Genomic DNA, 21,463 nt, shown 5'->3' with positions numbered 1-21,463 from the left:
ATGCTATCTGCCCCACTTCATCAGAACTTTTACATTTCTCTTTTCCTTCAGCCCCAATTCCATAGCATTATTCCCCAAAACTCCTTTGTCATCAATCACCAGACCTTAGATTGCTACATTGGTGAGAAACAGCTCCTGAGCTACTGCACTTGTGAATATTACAAAAGGCCTAGCAAAGCCAATTCATTTTTTAAAATTTACTATTGAAGGATGATTGCTTTACAAAATTTTGCTGTTTTCTGTCAAACCTCAACGTGAATCAGCCAAAGGGATCCACATCTCCCCTCTCTTTTGAAGCTCCTTCCCATCTCGCGCCCCGCCCCGCCCCTCCAGACTGATACAGGGCCCCTGTTTGGGTTTCCTGAGTCACACAGCAGAGCGAAGTAATTCAGAAAGAGAGAGATAAATGCCATGTTCTAGTGCACACATGTAGAGTCTAGAAAAATGGTACTGAAGAGTCTATTTACAGGGCAGCAGTGGAGAAACAGACACAGAGAACAGACTTACGGAGATGGGGAGAGGGGAGGAGAGGGTGAGATGGATGGAGAGTAGCATGGAAACTTACATTACCATACATAAAATAGACAGCCTACCGGAATTTGCTGTATGGCTAGGAAACTCAAACAGGGGCTCTGCGCCAATTCATTTTTTTTTAGACTCACAGGATATAAATAATTCCTGATCACAAGGAATCTAAGCTTTTGAGATTTTCAAGAGTCAAACAACTTCTCAACTGCATTTTTCTGTAATTAAATGAAGTACTTTTTAAAAAAAGTATTTAATTGGAGGCTAATTACTTTACAATATTGTAGCAGTTTTGCCATACATTGACATGAATCAGCCATGAAAAGATGCTCAACACCAGTCATTATCAGAGAAATGCAAATCAAAACCACAGTGAGGTACCATCTCACGTCGGTCAGAATGGCTGCTATCAAAAAGTCTATAAACAATAAATGAAGTACTTTTTAAAGAGTATTTTGATGAATGATAATATAATAATTTTCACCTAAGTTTAATTTTACTATTACATTTTTAAAACAGTTGATTGATAATTATAGTACCTTATAATTGGTGTTCTTTAAAATGTCAGCTTCACAAGATCGCTCACAATCTAGATAACTGCAAATGGTCTGCTTCATTATATTACTCTCAGTTGTTTTGATGAAATTATTAAGAAGGTCCTAAATTTTAAAAATAAAAAATCTATGAATCAGTAATAAAAAGGCCACACATTTATATTGTTATAGGTTCATTTCATATCCTTTTTTGAAGATTTTTTTAAAAATAGTTACAGAACCTATTTCCCTCATTCAAAGTAAACAATACACAGAAGGGCCCTAAACATGAAATGTTAAATTTCTTACTGAATATAAACACAGAGAAAGTGAAAAAAGTCTATATTCGAAGCTATACATCTATCTTCCATTCTAACTCAAAGCAGCCAGTGGGTTCCTAACAAGAATTACTTTCTCTGATACAGATACAGAGAAACAACAAGTTGTCGGAAACCCAGGAGAGTCCCTGCTAGAACTGGCCCCCAGGACACCACGGTGGCAGTGGTGCCACTGCACTGGCGCGACAGGCTGCTCAGCCAAAACGGGCGGGGCCAGAAATACGTTCCCAGTGCTCAGAGTTACAACTTCGAATGCAATTTCCGTATTTTAAAATGCTGGCTAAAGGCTGTGAAACATATTATCAAGTCTAAGTTAAAAGTCCTTAATACTACCCCTTAGAGAGACATACCCACACATACTGAGGGTATATGACATGATAAAGTAAACCTCTATAGACTATTTTATGCCTCAGGTCAGCATTCATAACATTTGTTTAATGACATTCAGAATTTTATGAAGAATAAAAACATTTTAACCAAATCAACTAGAAATTCTTAAATGTCAAGAAATAAAGAAGAAGCATCCAAAGACCTATCCATATGAAAGCAGTATATCCTATGAGGATAGCCAATAGTAACTGCAGATGGTGAAATAAAAGGACAGGACTCATAGTATGTATATAGCTACTGTCGTTTCACATATCTAATGCTTAATAGTTCAATACTGATCTACTGAGTTGCCCACCAAATCTGTTCCTTGTTCCTTACTTCTTATTTTCTGCCCCAGTCATTGATATTCACTCATTCAATAAATATTTACTGAGTGCCTGTTATGGACTAGGTTGTTGGGAATGCTAGGAAATGTTAGATGTCAAGGATACAGCAGTGAACTTAGAAGGTCGATATATACTCAGTCCTCACGGAACTTACATAATAGTTCAATACTGATCTACTGAGTTGCCCACCAAATCTGTTCCTTGTTCCTTACTTCTTATTTTCTGCCCCAGTCATTGATATTCACTCATTCAATAAATATTTACTGAGTGCCTGTTATGGACTAGGTTGTTGGGAATGCTAGGAAATGTTAGATGTCAAGGATACAGCAGTGAACTTAGAAGGTCGATATATACTCAGTCCTCACGGAACTTACATCAAGCACATCTACCACAATCTATTTAACTTTCAACCAGCAGGCCTGAAGTCATCCATCGCACAGTTATTCCATCACACTTTACATGCAATATATAAGCAATACTGTTGAGACTTCTCCCAAAATATATTGTAACTTTTTCTAATTCTCTCTCCATTAGTACCATTCTCTGTCTCACCTAAATTACTGACTGTAACAACTGCCTAACTAGTATCTCTCATCGCTGCCTACTATGCTCCAAAGCACTCTACAAAGAAGCAAAAGATCGTGCCAGTTTCTTGCTTAAAACTCTTCAGTGGCTTCCCACTGCCTACCTACCTTCCCACTACCTTATTAAGACTGACTTCAAGGTTCTGCAGAACTTGCAGCATCTGAACCCAGTATACCTATCCATAGCTGGCCCATCTCTTCAAATTCATCTCTAGCCTCACTCCCTATAAAATTCACATGGTTTTATACTTGCAGTTCCTCAAACTTGCTCTTCAAGGCCTGAGGGCCTTTTCCCAGTCAATTCCATTCCCTACTCTTTACAGAGCTAGTTCCATCAGTAGTCTTGTGCTTCCAACTTAAATATCACCTCCTGGAAAGGCCTTTCCTAAGCACTATACATAGACACACACACATTTATGCATATATACATATAAATATGGATACACATAGGCATGTAAGTGTGTTCTACATTTCCTACATTTTCTCTATCCCAGTCCCTTGTTTTTCTTTAAAACACTGATTACAATTTGCAACTATTTTATTAACTCCTCCTTTACCATAAATACAGAAACTATTCAGAGTCCTAAATTCTATAAACCATACTTTACTATAATTTAATTATAACACCCCACTATTCATAAAACCTTAAATGATCCAGCTAACATCTACCTTTAACATTCACCTCTCAAATGCATGAAAAAAGGACAGGATATTATTTTTTTTTTTAAAAAGGAACATTCATAACAAGAAAACTCTTGGTAGATGGTAGCTGAAATAATCATGGAAATTAAAAATTCAACAGAAGGATAGAAACAAGAATCATGTTGAAAATAATAACGATATGAAGGTCACCACTCTACAAGGGTGCCAACATTTCTATAAGTATGATCTTCTTCCAACAGGGTAAGTTCATCTCAGGAGACACATGAGGATAGAAGCAACTGGGATAGGGCAGGCCTCTGGTGGTACACACCTGGAATTTGTCAATGCCAAATAAAGGGTACAGGCCAGCCCTCTAAGTTTCCTTTAAAAACTAATCACAATGTCTGGGAAGTAGAACTTCTGGTGGGCTGACAGGCATAGGCACCAATTAAAACAGATAAGAACATGCTCACCTAGAGCCAGAGCAGGATCATGGATGCACTCTGCTCTATTGGACATTAAACCTTTAGTTACTGAATTTTAGAGAAGTATGGGGAGAGAGGGCTGGAGGACAGTACAGGGCATCTGGAATGCAGCTGGTTACCCAAACTATTTTTGAGGCAGAAACCATTTTCCAAGTAGTATGGAAGTATTTTAATATTACAATAACTAGTATGATAGCACTAGTGTATACTGGCTGAATACTAGCTCTATGCAAAAAGATGAAGTTAAGAAAATTTCCTAGAAAGTAGAAAAGGCAAAAAATAAAAATGAGCATAGAAATAACAAAGTCAGAAATTCAGTCCAGGGTGTCAAGCAGCTGAATAACTAACATCTCAAAAAGAAAAGAGAAAATGAAGAAGAAATTATCAAAAAATAAAATGTCCTAGCACCAAAAAATAAATAAATAAATAAGTTCAGAACACTAGGGATATACAGAATATCCTAAAAATTCCCAGAAAGAAAAAAATAAAACAGGTTACAAGCAAAAGACTGAGAATCAGAATGACATCAAATATCTCAAAAGTACTATTATTGGAAGCTAAATGGTAATAGAAACATAATTTTTAAAATTAAAGGAAAATTATTTTCAACCTATAATTTTACACCCAGGCAAGAATACAAGTAAAGTGTACAAAGTATAAATTATTTTGAGGCTTGAAAGCTCTCAAAAAATTTATCTCCCATTAAGCTCCCTTTCTAGGAAGCTGCCGGATGAAAGCTACTCACCCAAAACAAGGGAGTACACCTAGAAAGAGGAAAACTTAATCCAAGAATAGGGGATTTACACAGGAGAGGTGTAAGAGTATCCCCAGAAATAAAGGGAAACTCTAAAGTCAATTTAATAAAAACATGTAACTATTACTAGGATGAGGAATGGGAAGTGTGTGTGTGAAGGAGATGTATAAGGAAATTAATAAACCCTCATCTTCCACAGTAGGAAATCAAAAGATGATACCTAAGACGGAGAATTTTTTTAAACAGCGGTACAGCTTTTTAAAAGTACAGGTTAATATAAAAGGAAAATGCCTAGAGGGTTGAAAGAAGTTACCTATAGTCAGAAACTACAATTAGAAATGATGAACCACAGACTGCTAAAATCTTTTAATATACTTGACAAACTGTATACATGTACTAGCGGGCATAAAACAAAAATAAAATTTGGATAAGAAACAAAAATATTTTAAAAGGAGAAGGAATAGGAGAGAAACAACCAAGACCAAATAAGGGCTGCTTCAGGTAAACACAGAAATTCAATATTTTTTTTTAAATGCATAAAATTACTAAATATATTAAGTCAAAGTTACAAGACATATGATTATCTCACCAAACACCAAAGATTATCTTGCTTATACTATTGATAACTGAGAGAGGTATATTAAAATATTCCACTGTGACTGGGAAGTCTTCTAGCTCTTTTAGTTCTACCAGTTTTTGTCACAAGTATGTTGAGGCTATATTATTAGGTACATAGAAACTTTTGAGTTGTTAAAGATTCCTAGAAAAATTGAATTTCTTATTTTTATGAAACATCCCTCTTTAATTTGAGGAATGCATTTGGCTTTAAAGTCAGCTAAAATATAAGGATCCAAAAAGGTTTAAAGTAAAAGTTTGGAATAAGATACCTCACTCAAATGTTAACCAAGAGAAGCCTAACGTAGCTATTTTCATATTGAACAAATAAAAAGTGACCAACATGGCTCATTAGATGGTAAAAATTACCCAAAAGGTAAAGAATATCCAGAGAGTGCGGGCTTCCCTGGTGGCTCAGATGGTAAGGAATCCACCCACAATGTGGGAGACCTGGGTTCCATCCCTGGGTTGGGAAGATCCCCTGGAGGAGCACATGGCAACCACTCCAGTATTTTTGCCTGGAGAAACCCATGGACAGAGGAGCCTGGTGGGCTGCAGTCCGTGGGGTCGCAGAGTCGGACACGACTGAGCGGCTAAGCCTGTGAGGACAAAGAGCTATTCTTATACTCTGTCTTGAGAATATAAATCAGGACAAACTTTCTGGGAGGAAACGTGGAAACACACATGAATAACTTATACAAGTGTGTAAACACTTCACAATTTCACCTCTAGAAATTTACACTAAGGCAACGATGTGAGAAATAAAAAAAGATCACTTTCCGTAATACTAAAAAACTAGAATGTTTAGGATAAACTAAATGTTCAATACCAGGGAATTGGTTAACCAAATTAAAGCACAGTTTATGATAGACTATGAAAAATTATACTTTCAGTATACAATAACCTACTTGCTGGCAAATTCACAATAGTATATTTTTTATACTATAAATCAATGTATATAACATCACACTAATTTACTAAAAATAAAAAGTGTTTATACATGTGTGTATGGAAAGACATAAATGAAAATTCTAACAATAGTTTTGCCATTTGAAGGAATATATGGATGAATTTTACTTTTATCTTTGGCATTTTCACATTTTTAGAGTTTTCTGAAGTGACCATTTAATACTTTTAAAATTTAAATCAACAACAAAACAATGGCAAATATAATTAGAAAAAAGAAGTTACGTTACATTTATCTCTAGCCATGTGAAGTATTGAACTAGTACAACTTTTAATCTTCTTGTTATCTGGATGCTAACACATCCACTTCACTTGTCTCTACTTGTTGAATCATACTCACAATCTGTACCAGATAATGGAATCAAAGTTTTCTCATACAAAAAGCAAATGCCCAATAAAAGAATATGTTTGCTATAGAATGACATAGCATAAACTGTACTTTATCAAAGATGATTCTGATTGGCCACAGATTAAATGTTACTCTTAAATAATTTCTTACTTTAAAAGTTGTAGGTAAATCTTCATCTTCTGTAGGATCTATATCAAACCAATGATCATCTGTATCTCCTATTTCTTGTAAGCTTTTATGAAACTCTAGCAGTCCTCCATTATATCTGCAAAGCAGTTTAAAAGGTTAATTTGAATAAGACTCTGTAACTAGCTTACCAATTAGACAACAAGCAACCCATTTGTGTGTGTGTGTGTGTGTGTGTGTAAGTAGGATAATAATGTTCAGCATGCTACAAAAATACAAATACTAGGACTCTCACCTATAGTAGATTGGGATGAAATACAGGTAATAGATTATGCAGTAGCTCAAGCTTGAACAGTATGGGGGCCATGGTAACTAAAGGGGTTGTAGAGTTGGCTGGCTTTTGTTTACTGTCCTGGAAGCCATGAAGAAAGAGAATGACAGGCACAGGTCAGCCACTGACCGACTCAGGACACAATGAAAGACAGAGGGCAGCATTTACAGAGACCCTCAGCTCTGACGGCCATAAAGATAATCTGTGCTGAAAACCAGGCCCAGATTTAACAACAAAGTGGAAGAAACTGGCTACTACTATCAACTAAGGGCTCTCCATGAAAGTTAAAAGGCTTCTGTGGTAACATTTAAAGAAATCTGACCAACTCTAAACATAAAGGCAGACCATGCTGAAAATAAGACCCAGTATTTAATCACAAGGATAGAACAGCAGCAAAAATCAAAAGCACAGCCTCAACAGAACTATTATACTATTAGGACTCTGCTATGGAACGAGGAGACCATGCAAATGTCGGTTCCTCATCTGAGGTACATGTCCCAAAAGATGATGCTCTTCTTCCTTCTCAAAGTCCTCCCCTATCTCTGCTCATTGCCTAAAGTCTGAAAAATCTAGGATTGGGTACAAGCAAAGCCCAAGTGAAAAAAGAGGAAGAAAAGGCTTGTTCACCATAAGCATTGCAGACTTCACTACTTTCATTACTATGCAGAGGCAAGAATGTGTCTGGGAATGGATCTTAAGAGAGCTAAACCAATGGTCAAATATGTAGCTGGGTAGGGAAATGTATACTGATATGGGGCAACTCTCCCATAATTCAGCATTTACTGAATGCAAGGACATGCGAAGCCAATCCTAACATGTTGCTGAGGCTACTTGTAGCCTGGACACAACCAATGCCTCTATGATAGTAATAGAGATGAAAATGTTGAAAATTTCTTGGCAGAGTATTCCAGAGAGGTCAGGGAGGAAAAGATGGTAGAATGGACATGACACCATTGAATCCACCATGAGACAGGGTAGCCTAGAGGCCCAGAGGACATCCCATTTCACTAATGCAATAAGAAACACAGAGTGAGGAGGACACTTTGAGCAGCCCAGTGGTGGGCTGTTCTCTACAGGCCAGGGATGAAAGGAAATGCTGCTGTCAGACGACTGGGTTTTCTAGTGTCAGTGATTTGGAAAATGGATTCTCGATGCCCATCAATAAAGAAAAGAAACAGTAGTTCACGTATCTGAAGGAAGGACAGCAGTCCAGACTCTGACTCAGAGCTGTGTTAATTCTCTCCACAGTATTAAAGGGATTTTGATTATCCTGACTTTCTGCGAAATATCACAGTGGCAAACTACATTGAGGACATCATGCTAATAAACAGGAAACAGGACATCTTCTGGATAATAAAAACCAAGCATGCCAGAGGATGGAAGATCAGCCTTTCTAAGAATCAAGGAACTACCATATTAAGTGATGCTTTTAGGGATTCAACAGTTGGGCCCAGCAGTAATCCTTCATAAGGATTTTCATAAGTAAATTTTTCCTAACTCATCCTTCAGATCTCAGCCAAACATTATTTCTTCAAGGAGACTTCTGATTCCCAAGAAACACACGGAGGTTCCAATAAGGACTTTAATTCTTTATTATATTTTCCTTCATAGCTCTTTATCACATTTCATAATTGATTATTTAAATAACTGATTATTTGATTAAGGTCTACAAAGCTTCATTATACTGTCAGTTACATGAGGAAAGAAACTGTTTTGTAAACCATTTTACCCCTAACACCTAGAGCAGTCTCTAATATATAATAAATGCTTAGAAATAAAATGAATGATTGATTCTACAAATGGCTAAGGATATACCTATTAGAGGGCTTTCTCGTTGGCTCAGTGGTAAAGAATCTCCCTGTCAAGGAGATTCATGTTCAGTCCCTCAGTCGGGAAGATCCCCTGGAGAAGGAAATGGCTACCCACTGTAGTATTTTTGCCTGGGAAATCCCATGGACAGACAAGCCTGGCAGGCTACAGTCCATGCAGTTCCAAAAGAGTTAGATATGACTTAGTGACTAAACAACATACATATGGGAAGTGAACAGATAGCCCATATACATTCCTCTATACCTAACCATGTAATACCCAATACTCCTGGACTCAGAACTGGGACCCTTTCAATGTGTTATAAGCTCATTTATAACTTAAACAGCCATTCCAAGTGGTAATAATATTAATAACTATAATTATTAATTATTTAATAAGAATAGTAGTTTTGTGTCCTGAGCACTATGTTAATTACCTTATGAGGTGGGCCCTGTTATTAGTTCCAAAGATTAGGCTTAGCAACATTAAATTTCCTAAGGTCGTATATCAGGTAAGTGGTATAAAATGTATTTGAACCAGCCTATCAGACTCCAAAGTCTATGTTCCTAATGCCTATGCTATACCACCTTTTATCGCCATGGCCTGTTAAATTTGATATTTAACACTGTCAAGTACATTAATGAAATGATCTACAGAATCAGTGACAGAGAAAAGAATCAATAGAGCACAAATGTCACGATCCCTGGTATATTGTCCGTTACATAATGCTGAAAGTTAACAGGCAAGAACTACCCATTAATTAAAATTCTTACCTCTTCTGAGCACATCGAAGCAAACCACGGCCAAAATAAACTAATGACATAAAGTTTTCACAAATTTCATTTTCTTGGATCACCATCTTCATCACTAGAAATTTATTCTCAGCTTCTATATAATCCTGTAGTAACATAAAACTAGGTTTGGCTGATGTAAAAATTATTTTTTCCTTTTACAATAAACAATTATTCGCCAAACTAAAGAAGATAGAGCAGCTTTAATACTGATTCAGTCATCTGGTCATTTATTCGCATCTCTATTTGTAGAATCTCTGTATATGATCCCATAAAAATGTACTTAGTGCTTAATAAAACAGTTACAAAAGAACTTAAGATCTTTAGTGTTTCAAAGTGAAACATTAAAATAATAATCTTTATGTCTAAAACTGACAAATGTTACTAGCAAAAATAAGGGCTCTTCTAATGACTATGGGAACATAATTCTTCCTAATTTTTTTTTCCTAATTGGAGTGCCAATCTTCCTAATTTTTAAAATAGGAAATAAGTGACTTTTTGACCACACATATAGTCTCTTTTGGGGAAGGATCATCTTGTTTATAAGCAATACAGGTATAGAAGTAAAGGTCAGAATCAGTTCTAATAAATGTTTCAGTTACTATTATTAGAATAGGCACAATGGCCCCAATCTCCCTGAGGGGAAAAAGTGCTGCATGGCCTCGTTTTAAAACATCGTCCAGCACAGCACACTAAACAATAATTAGCACTACGGGAAATTATTTAAACTGGAGATGTTTTCAGTTTGGTGCTTAAAAATTCTACATCACCTAATTAACAAGTTAGACTTATTTATGAAACCAAGAAGAGAGTATAAATTTAAGAGTACAAAAAGTAAAAGAGATATCAAGGCTGAAATTGAGAAATCATTAAAAATAAGCAAAAGAAAATGTTAAATTTGTAAGGACCCTTAGAAATAACCTAGTTAACTCCTAGATTTTTACTTTTGCACTTCACTTTATTTGATGAAGAACTGAGGTCAAATTCATATTTTATGTAAGAGGGTAAGATAAAAACCAGAGAGATTAAACCACACTACTACACTAGAAAATGGATTAAAATGTATAAGTGAAACAAGCTAAACAAAATTTTTTGTTTTATACAAATGCTACGTATTTGAAGGCTATACGCTTACATTAAGTTTATCTTATCAATATTTTTAGTTTCACAATATAGTCTCTGGCAGAATTACTCTATATCTTAAATACAAGACAGAAAAGTCATGGAATGGTTTCAGTTTTTAGAGAATTTTTATAAAAATCAACATTTTAACTTACTAAAATGAAGTCAAAGTATGTGAAAAGATTTATTTGAATGGACAAATAACACATGCTGCATACCTCTTTCTTTCCTCTTTCAGTGAGGGCTACTCCATACAAAAACAGTAATGTCAGGTAATAACCAATATTAATCTGATGTGCCTAAAAAGATAAAATGTACCTTAGTTGATTATTTAGACTATGCCACTTCTTAGTATAGAAAGCTTAATTAAATACCCTAGGCCTATTTAATAACTATTAAAAGGAGCTAAATTATCATTTTATTATCAATCATCTAATAATCGCTCCAGAATTCATTTTAGATGTATTTAATAATTAGACCCAGTAGAAAGACAGTTAATAATCTCAAAATAAAACATTATAGTTTGAGCAAAGAAAATAAAAGCAAATGCCAACAGTATTTATTATACTAAAACTTTCCAAAAAATTCTAATTCTCCCTTTTTCTCCTTGTATTTTAGGTGTAGGAACATTCTGTTGTTGTTATGTTAGTCACTCAGTTGTCCAACTTTTTGTAACTCGTGGACTCAGACCTTAGTTCCTCCACAGTATGTGGGATCTTCCTGGACCAGGGATCAAATCCATGTCCCCTGCATTGGCAGGCAGATTCTCATCCACTGTACCATCAGGCGAGTCCCTCAGTAAAAATCTTCATCAGTGATTCTCTAATGGACTTTCCTGGGCAAAAATACCACACACACATTGCTGCGTTTTTGTTGCGAAGGAGGGAAAGAGGGAATGTACTGTGTGACCCCTCGTGGAAGGGAAAATACGTAAGGATGCCCGAAGATGGATTCCTCTAGGCTCTGCCTGTGTGTTAACACTTCTTCACTTTGTCACTGTAATAAATCTCAGTGTGAGTACAACTATATGCTGAATCTCATGAGCCCTTTTGAAGGTGAGGGTCTTGGAGACTCCTGACACCACGCACTGTACCAGTGTCAGCGTCCCGGTTCTGAGAATACACTGCTGTTACGTGGCTGTGACTACCGGGGGAAACTGCGTGAAGGGCACAGCAACACCTCTCTGTACTTTTGCGTTGTACAATATTGTATTTTTGCAATTTTTCTACATCTAAAATTATCTTGAAATTAAAAAAATAAATTATCTGTGGAGAAAAATAGTGCTCATTCTGTTCATGAGCTTTATAGTGACTGAAGTATAACCACATCTTTTGTCACATTGACTTTTTTCACTGAGATTTCCCCTTTACTGAAAACAAGATTTTTTTTCAGGCACGTAAGGATTATAAGCACCTATAGAATACAAGATGCTTTCTTTTTATACTGATCTAACTATATTCTCTCACCTAGCCCACTTCTTATGGCCAACAGTATATATTTATAATTGGCTGGGGTTAGTTCAGTTTCAAACTGATTTTAGTGGAAATATGCATGTATATTTATTGTCAATGGACCAAGTAGGGTTATAAATAAACTCCCCTGAAACATCTAATTGGCTTCCATCTTAAACTTCCTGTCTCTGCAGAGACTCTGAAGCCAAGACTATGTGGGTTTGTATCTTAACTCCACTACTTACTACTTGATTAATTAAGCAAATTATTTAATCTCCATGCCCCAATTTCTAATCTGTAAAATGAAAGTAAGAAGATGGGCTGCCTGTGAAAAGTAAATGAGATAATCCTTACAAAGTGCTTAGAACAGTGTTTGTTAAATAGCAAACATTAACAGGTGTGAGCTATTGTTTTGTAACTTTACAAAAACTAGCTTCATAAATAATACAATAGATCCTTTGGCTCATACAATTCTAAACAAAAAAAAGCATCTGAGAACAAGATGAGATGCAGAATTGTGGGAACGCTATAACTAGAAGTAGAACATAAAGAAACTTAAAGATGCAAATGGTCTAATCAAATGCCCTGCCCTTTGCTTCCTACCTTCCCCCCACTAATGGAGATCATCTCAGGTGATAGGACTAAGTGGATATAGAGATGTTACCCCAGCAGTTCCCCCCAACCCCCGCACCTGACTGCCACTTCCTAAAAGGGTGCTTCACCTCTCCTTGGAGGCCCTGAGGATCAGAGAGCCATCTGGATACAGTTGTACACTGCTCTGATCATGACAATTTTGATTCTGCTCAAAAGTGCCACCAAAAGAGGAAATTTTTCCATTAGCAGTAAGACTCGTCTTTGAAGTAATGCCTAGAGAAGGCTAAGCAATCAGCATCTGTCAATGCTGATTTTACAATGATTTATTTAACTGCTTAGCAACCTGGTCACTGGGAGAAACAGCAGGTCTGCAGTGTCCCAGAAGTTCTTGGGATTACAGGTGGATGCAAACTCCCTTTTCCTTGTTCCCTCTTTTGACTCCATCTAGAATTCCTCTCAAAGAAGGAGATGGCACCCCACTCCAGTACTCTTTCCTGGAAAATCCCATGGACGGAGGAGCCTGGTGGGCTGCAGTCCATGGGGTCGAGAAGAGTCGGACACGACTGAGCGACTTCGCTTTCACTTTTCACTTTCATGCACTGGAGAAGGAAATGGCAACCCACTCCAGTGGTCTTGCCTGGAGAATCCCAGGGACAGGGGAGCCTGGTGGGCTGCCATTTATCAGGTCACACAGAGTTGGACACAACTGAAGTGACTTAGCAGCAGCAGAATTCCTCTAGGGTAGTATATATCACCTCTTAGAACCTGTCCTGAAAGTCCTAAAAAAAGATCATTTTTCCATCTCTGTGTACACCATTATAACATGGGAGTGGTGTCTTAGGCTACTTTGTTTGATGTCTGGGTAGTCCTTTCTTGAAGATAACTCTAATCCATATTCTTACATGTATGCAAACTTAGCTTACTTTACTGACCCAATTATTCAAAGAACTGCCTCTTCCTTTTATGTCCTGTTCTATTGGTTCTTATTTTTGAATCAATGTTTATGTTTCCTCAGATTTTTCTCTATTTCTAAAGTATCATTTGACCTCGAATGTATGTCTTGTCAATTGTATCTCACAAAATTACACAGATAATAGAAATTCCCATGTTTACAAATACAGAAATATCAGTAGAATTACATATATAAAGGATAAACAAAAGGTCCTACTGTATAGTACAAGGAACTGTATTCAACATCCTGAGATAAATCATAATGGAGAAGAATGTCTTAAAAAATGTATATATAACCAAATAATTTTGCTGTACAACAGAAATTAACACTGTAAACTGTAAAATAACTATACTTCAATTAAAGAAATAAATATCAGTAAAAAGAGGAGATGTCTATTAATCAGGAGGAAAGGAAGAAGTAGTCTTTGAAGTTCATAACTCTTCATGTCTAACTGGGAAAGCCCATTTATACTAGTACCAGGTTCTCTATTTAAGATGAACAATTTTATGGTAGGAAAGGAAACTAGAATAGGCTCATTAAAGAGATGTGGTCATGAGAAAGTACAAGAGAAATGCAAGAAATCAATTTATGTGTATTTCTAGAGGTAAGTAAGGAAAATACAAATTGGCCTATACCTTTAAATAAGTATACACTGGATGTTCTCTCATTTAAAAATGTTGTCCAAGTCCGCTATTTCAAACTTCCAAAAGAAAACACTTACAGTATAATTAGTAGCTTGGATGTTCCTAAGTGCTGCTTCTAGCCGTGTTATTAAGAAACGTAAGGTCAAAGCAGGGACAACTTCCTCCCCGTTCTGGCTATTGGCTGCAACTTCTCTCTGTGAAAAATAATTTGGTCAAAAATTTCCTTAAGTTACAACAAATATCAACATTTATTTTTATTAAACAAATAATATACACTCATCATAGAAAATCTAAACAATAAAGAGGCCTTAAAAAAATCCACACAACCTAGATAAAACTGTTCTTATATTTGTTTGCTTTTAAGTAATTTGACAAATCTTCTTTATAACTACTTCCTCAAAACACTAAATACCAGCCTTGCAAAAGAATTGGTAATGTCCACTCCTGCTTCAGAGGAGAGTCATAATCCCACTTCCTTCCGATACCTTCTATTCTCTAACAGCTAAAAACTTCTTTCCAGCCCTGAAACTCTAGTAAGCAGGAAGGCTGGCTTTAAAAATGCCAACACCAGGGCAAACCATCTTATGCTGTCATCTAATTGAAACCAAGTTAATATCTAAGTTATTATGTACCATAGTTTGTTACTTATATGGATGAAATAAAGGAAGACCTATGTCTTATCTTTGTGTGCATTCCCCAATGCTTTGTACCCCAAAGTGCTTGGTTTAAATTACATTCTTTGTTTAATGATATACTACTATCTATGGGGGAAATTTAATCTATACTTTAACTCAGTTTCCAGTTTCCAATACTTTCCTGTTCTTCTCCTAAGCTAACTAGATACTTAACTTCAGTCTCCATAACATTCAATTTTCTCCATCAAAACACATTCCCTAGATAAAGTAATATAGCATCATCTTTTTAAATACTGTCTACACATTGACAGTTTCCAAATTTATATTTTGAGCTCAGAACTATCATCTGAATTTCAGACTCATCTATCCAACCATATACTCAAGAATATCTCTTGAATCTGAAAAGGTATATAAAATATAACACTGAAGCTCTACCTTTGCCAAACAGTTTAGGTAGTTTCAGAGCAATACTCTCAATCAGAACTTTAAAAAGCTGGATAAAGTACAATTTTTTTTTTTAAAGCAATGGACTACCAAGGAACTAAAATCTATGGGGCCAACATGCAAGAGAGGAGGAAGGCCCAGACACAAGAGACTGATTTTGCAGCCACTTTTTTTCTTAATGCAACTGCTGTATTCAGTTGTGGCTGAGAGGTTGAAATGCTAGACAAAGCTTTCAGCAAAGTTGCGCAGCTGGGAGGGAAATTGGGAGTGCATGACCTACCAAGGAACAGTGTCCCTGGCAAACACCTCATTCTTTTGGTTAGAATCCTGAAGAAATTTATCCTTAGAGTAAGTGTCTCTTTTGGTTCCAATTGGAAGCAGACACAAAGATATGAATGCAAGTAGTTTATTTGAGAGGTGCAGAGAACAATGGTAGTGGGGTGAAGAAGGGAATCAGGGAAGAGAAAGCAGGCTTTAAATTAACAGGTTTATTAGTAAGCTAGCTACCACAGTGGCTGACTTGGGTTAATGCAACAGGAAACCATTGAAAAATTCAGCCTCAGTGTTATTCAACTTAAGGAGACAGAGTACTGGGATTTTTTATATAGTAATTCCCAAGGTTTATTGATGGTGTGCTTTCTGAGGTCAGAAGAGTACTAATTCCTTGAGATCTCTAAAATTCTGTGAGAATTATAGCTTTCTGCAGTTCCAGGCACAATGGTAAAGAATATTTTTGCCAATGCAGGAGACTCAGGAGGCGTGGGTGCAATCCCTGGGTTGGGTAGATGCTAGGAAATGGCAACCTGCTCACAGTATTCTTGCCTGGAAAATCCCACTGACAGAGAAGACTGCTGGGCTACAGTCCATGGGGTTGCAAAGAGCTGGACACGACTGAGTGACTGAGCACGCATGCCTGCAGTTTCAGAAAAAAAGCCTGAAACGTAGAGATGTAGACATTGAAAACTAGAGACTGGCCAGAGTACACCGAAATGATTCAAGGGGCCAGGGAGTATGGGCAGGGCACTCGCAGTATCTGCTACAAGGGGTAAGCCACAGACAGTCAGAGAACAGAGTGAAACCTGGAATCATCTCAGTCCCTAGCTGAATTAAGTGATCTGTAAGAAAAGCACAAATAAACATTATTAAGAAAGATTCTGTCTTGTTTTTCTAGTTCTCAAAAGAAGGTTGCCTGAAACTAACCCAGGCAGCCATTCTAAGTAGAATTCTGTATTATCCTTTAGATGACTATGGAATTTAAAAATAGCTTTATTGAGTTATAATAAACATATTTCAGGTGTACAACATAGTGATTTGACATTTTTTTCTTATGACATGCTCATAAAATGATGAATAACACCAGTTACCATTCATCATTATACAAACTTGTTTTAATATTATTGACTATATTCCTTAGGTGTATATTATATCCCCTTCACTTATTTATCTTACAGCTGTAAGTCTGTATCTCTTAATCCCCTTCAGACAAAATAGATGACTATGGAATTTGTATTGAAGCGTTCAAGTTCATTTATTTATGAGTTTGGTTATTTTTGCCTTTTTTCTTAACATTCTTACCAGGCATTTGTTTTATTCTATTTCATTAGATTTGTCTATCTTTACTCTTTTTTTAAACTTTGCTTTAAATTTTCTGTTCTTTCTTTAAACTCTTGAATTTTGTTTAGATGACTGGTATTCAACCTTGCTTCTTTTTCTACTACATGAATTTCAAGCTACAAATAATCCTTGCAGCACAGCTTTTATCTAATAACACAAATCATGATACATGTTTTTCATATATTTTAGTTCCAAAATGTATCTAATGTCCAATGTGCTGTGTTCCTTGATTTAGAGGTATGTATCTTAATTTAGGAACAATGATTTTCTAGTTTGTGTATTTATAACTAATTTTTAAATCAATGTACAAATGTTAGAGAATATGCTCTGCATGTTTTGATTCTTTGAAATTTGATAAGACTTGCTTTATGAACTAGCACAAGGTCAATTTTTGTAAAATATTCTATGTGTATTTAAAAAGAATACATTTTTGTCACTGTTGGGTTCAGTGTTACATATACACAAATGAATTAGACTAGATAAATTAGACTAAGTCAGCTATAGTTCTGCTAACTTTGTGTTCACGCTCTATCACTTACTAAGAGAGCTGTATTAAAATCTCCCTCTGGGACTAACTGGTGCATTCCCCCTTTAGTATTATCAATTCTTGTTACCTCATACATAAAATTTCTGAATATATTTGCGTTTACTTCTGGAATTTCTCTTCTATTTTCGACTTGTCTATAGAGTCAAGAGCAAGTAACACAATCTTATAGTTATTAGAGCTTCATAGTAAGTTTTAACATCAAAGTGAGCAAACTCCCAGCACTTTATTTCTACAATGCTTTCATAATTTCCTTGGCTAGTCTTCCTTTAATTTCTGATTTGAACTTTAGAATTAGCTTTTAGTAAATAGAAAACCCTCTTGCTATTTTTATTGTAATTTTGTGATATTTGTAAATTTTTATTTCAGGAAAATTGGCATCTCTATCACACTGTGTCTTCCTACATCTATTGCTTCCCATTCAGGTCTTCATATCTTACTTTTTAATAGAGTCTTAGAAATTTTTACTTACTGTTTTAATATAGTATTGATTTCTAAACTTAAATATGAAAAAATAGGTGTGTCGAGGTACTTGCTACAATGTAGATTCCCAGACCTACCCCCAGAGATTTTGATTCTCTGGGACTAGTATGGGGGTCAGAACAGGTTCATGTAAGTGGCTTAGAAAAAACTTTGAGAAACACCAATTTATTTCTTGTGTATTTCTTAAGTGTTTTCCTGGGTATTTTATCTTTTTTTGTTGCTATCAGAAGTACTTTTCTTTCATTCTTACCTTCTAATTGGCTATTATTTATACAATAAAGCCTACTGATTTCTATTTCATATTGTGGTTTCTAGGTGATTTTCAAAAAATGAGAGGGAAAAAAGTGGCATTATTCCACCCATTTCAAACCAGAATTCATATTTTTGGTATATTACCTCATTTCAGGTTATAATTGTACATAAAGTCTTTGGATATTTTTAGAGTTTTGAATTTTTAATCATAATAGTATTAATTTGTTTCATGGAAATAATTAATAATATATTCTTTCACAGAAAAGGTAAATGTGGCCTTTTCAGGATACCTATGGTGTTCTGTCTCCTTCCCCCAATTAACTGTCACAAAGAATAGATAATCATTTTCTTTAACTTTGGGAAATTTCATTAATTTACAAACTGATACCCATCCTGTGTCAAAAGCTTCACAAATTATCTGGAAAAACTATTTATAAGATGCAAATCAATGATCTATTCTCTAGAATATTTATCTCATTAAAAATCCAGAAGTCTTATTATTTTCTTTATATTTTATATTTTTGAAAAAGCCATCAGCATTTTACAAATTGGGAAAACTGAAAGTAGTTCCCTCTTCCAGAAGAGTATGTTGCCCATTATTAGAATTCAACCCTAGACCTTATAAGCTACTAACAGCTTATAAGCTACTAACCCACATCCTTACTATTATTCTTGAAAGGCTAGCATCAACTTTATTTATTTAATTAATAAAAGTCTAAGCCAAAACCAAAGCCCTTCATAAGGTGTAAGATAGTTTCAAGAACTTAGTGTCACTGTTGTGGTAAAGAAAGAAGGAAAGAAAGGGAAGGAAGAGGACGGAAAGAGGAAAGGGAGAGAGAGAATGAGAAAAGACAGGAGGGAGGGAGGAAGGGTCATCGCAAAGTAATAAGAAAGACACATACTGATCTCTGTCCCCAGTTCCTGCCAGTATTTGGTCTTTGACTCTGGCTCTAGGCACAGAGCTCCTAAAACCCTTGGAATTTCCTGGATGACAGAAAGACAGTGTCTTTTGTTCTAAAGTGGTAACTCTTGGTGGGCTCCTGGATGGACACTTGGTCACCAGAAAGACCAAGCTATGATGAGAAGTTTCGAACTTTTAGCACCATACCCCCAAAGAAGGGAGGGAAGCTGGAAGGCAAATTAATAATTAATAAATCAACATACCTACATGATGAAGTCCCTGTAAAAATTCTAAGACTACAGGGTTTGAAGAACTTCCAGTTTGTAGATGCCAGGAGAATGGTGAACCCCAACTCCAAAAGGAGAGAAGTTCCTGAACTTGAGACCCTTTCATGCCCTATGTATCTCTTCATGTGGTTGTTCAGCTGTATCCTCTATAAATCACATCCTGTGTCATGTCATTAACTGGTAAATGTGTTTCCCTGAGTTTTATGAGCTGTCCTAGCAAATTAATGCACTCAAGAGGGATCATGGCTGAGTATACAAGTGGCCAATGGATAGCCAGCCAGTCAGAAGAACTGGGAAAAACGAGGACGGTGATTGGCATCTGAAGGGGAGCAGTGTTAGACTGGGCTCTTAGCTTGTGGGACGGGATGCTAACCCTAGGTAGACAGTGTCAGAACTGAAGTGACTTGTAGGACACCCAGAGAATGCTGGAGAATTGACTGGTGTGGGACTAAACCCACATATTTAGTGTCAGAAGTGGTGTGAGTGTGACAGTGGTGTGAAAGTAAAGGAACACAGTGTATCATATAGAGAGAGCTACACTGCGGCCCGAAATACCAAATTATTATCTTACCTGCATGGTTTGGAAGGAAAAATCTTCTTGTAAGAACTTCTTGATGTGAGGAACCACACCTTTTGGTAGACTGTTAATTGCATTCAATAATTTCTTCACTTCTAATAGTAGGTTAACAGGGACAAGATCAGTAGGTGTGTCCTCTTCCTGTTTGTCCTAGACAACATTTTAAAAAATTTACACAATTATTCATGATCTTATTTACTCCAATATTAAAACCAGTTGATGTATTTTTTAAAAAGTACCTTTACATGCTGTATGTGATCACTTTGACAGACTACAGAAAATCCCCATAAGACATTCTCTCTGTTCTCAAGGAATGTACAACACAGCCAGAAGTTTAAGATCAAAACTCAAGAAGCTTTAATCTAGGGAAGGCCACTATAAACGCATTTATAAATTATAAACAAAGCATAGACTCAAAGATGGGAATAATTATATCTTTTTTTATTGCAGCAGGATGGGAAACATGAATGATTTTAGGCTTACATGTGAGTGAAGCCTCAAAAAATGATTGCCGTTGAGAAATACACAGCATGCAGTGAATTGGTCCATTTAAAGGCATAAAAAATGCTAAGTTTAAAATACTAAATAGGTTATTCTACAAAATAATATGAAAACTATCTCCAATAGTGCTTTTTACATTATGTGACTAATGCTTCAGCTACTACATACAGCAATTTGAAAATGAATGCAGTTGTAATATTTTAAGTTATAAATAAATTAGCGTAAATATTTTAAGTTATAAATAAATTAGCGTAATATAATCTACACCTAATCTCAGTTCAGTCAGAAGCTGAATAAATAGTAATAATCTTGGGACTTCAGGAACTGATCCTTATAGACTTAACAAAGCTGTAATTAATCGTTAACTGATAGCTATATAGTGAAGTCTTGCTGAATTTTCTATTAACACTAATTGTGAGAACGAGTGGGCAACAGAAATGAATAAATGTCCTGGAATGGATGGATGATGGCCTTCCTTCAAACCTTAACAAGATACCACAGTTCTTATAACTGCTGAAACTCTGGGATTATGAATATGCAGCCACTGACCTATGTATATAAAAACATTTTTACTGCAGAGGCCATGTAGAGTCACTGAGAAGACAAAAGAGTCACTGGTATGGGGTGACTCTGGCTGCCAGGTTTCTAACAGACCTGGAACTACCCAGAAACAAATAAGGTCCAATGCAGGATGACTCCTCCTCCTCCTCTCCTTTCTGGGTTTGAGTCTTAAATTGAGATTCCTTCACCACCTCCAACACCAAACAAATACATCTTGCATTTTCTGGTACACTTCATTATATTTACATCCAAAAATGTAGGAAATGTTAACAGTTTGCTAAACCTCAGTAAAGAGTATATGTGTTCACTATTATTCTTACAATTTTTTTGGTAGGTC

At 35.9% G+C, this 21,463-nt stretch overlaps 1 protein-coding gene across 11 annotated transcripts in view; it reads right to left on the bottom strand.

Moving 5' to 3' along the window:
• The window catches only part of DZIP3 (DAZ interacting zinc finger protein 3), a 110,337-nt gene that overhangs the window by 69,517 nt on the left and 19,357 nt on the right, over window positions 1–21,463 (bottom strand). For 10 of the 11 annotated variants that reach the window (XM_043892596.1, XM_043892587.1, XM_043892593.1 and 7 more), the window contains 6 exons: window positions 20,059–20,214; window positions 14,405–14,521; window positions 10,905–10,985; window positions 9,547–9,671; window positions 6,658–6,772; window positions 1,065–1,184 (listed from right to left, as the gene is read on the bottom strand). In XM_043892596.1, the coding sequence (XP_043748531.1) occupies window positions 1,065–1,184; window positions 6,658–6,772; window positions 9,547–9,671; window positions 10,905–10,985; window positions 14,405–14,521; window positions 20,059–20,214 (714 nt within the window). Of the gene's footprint in view, window positions 1–1,064; window positions 1,185–6,657; window positions 6,773–9,546; window positions 9,672–10,904; window positions 10,986–14,404; window positions 14,522–20,058; window positions 20,215–21,463 lie in introns of those variants that run through there. The other variant, XM_043892598.1, reaches the window with a different exon arrangement.

The sequence above is a fragment of the Cervus elaphus genome, chromosome 31 (genome assembly GCF_910594005.1).
Source record: "Cervus elaphus chromosome 31, mCerEla1.1, whole genome shotgun sequence".
NCBI classification, from domain to species: domain Eukaryota; kingdom Metazoa; phylum Chordata; class Mammalia; order Artiodactyla; family Cervidae; genus Cervus; species Cervus elaphus.
The sequence above is the reverse complement of the archived record's forward strand: the minus strand, read 5'-3'. Positions and strand labels throughout refer to the sequence as shown.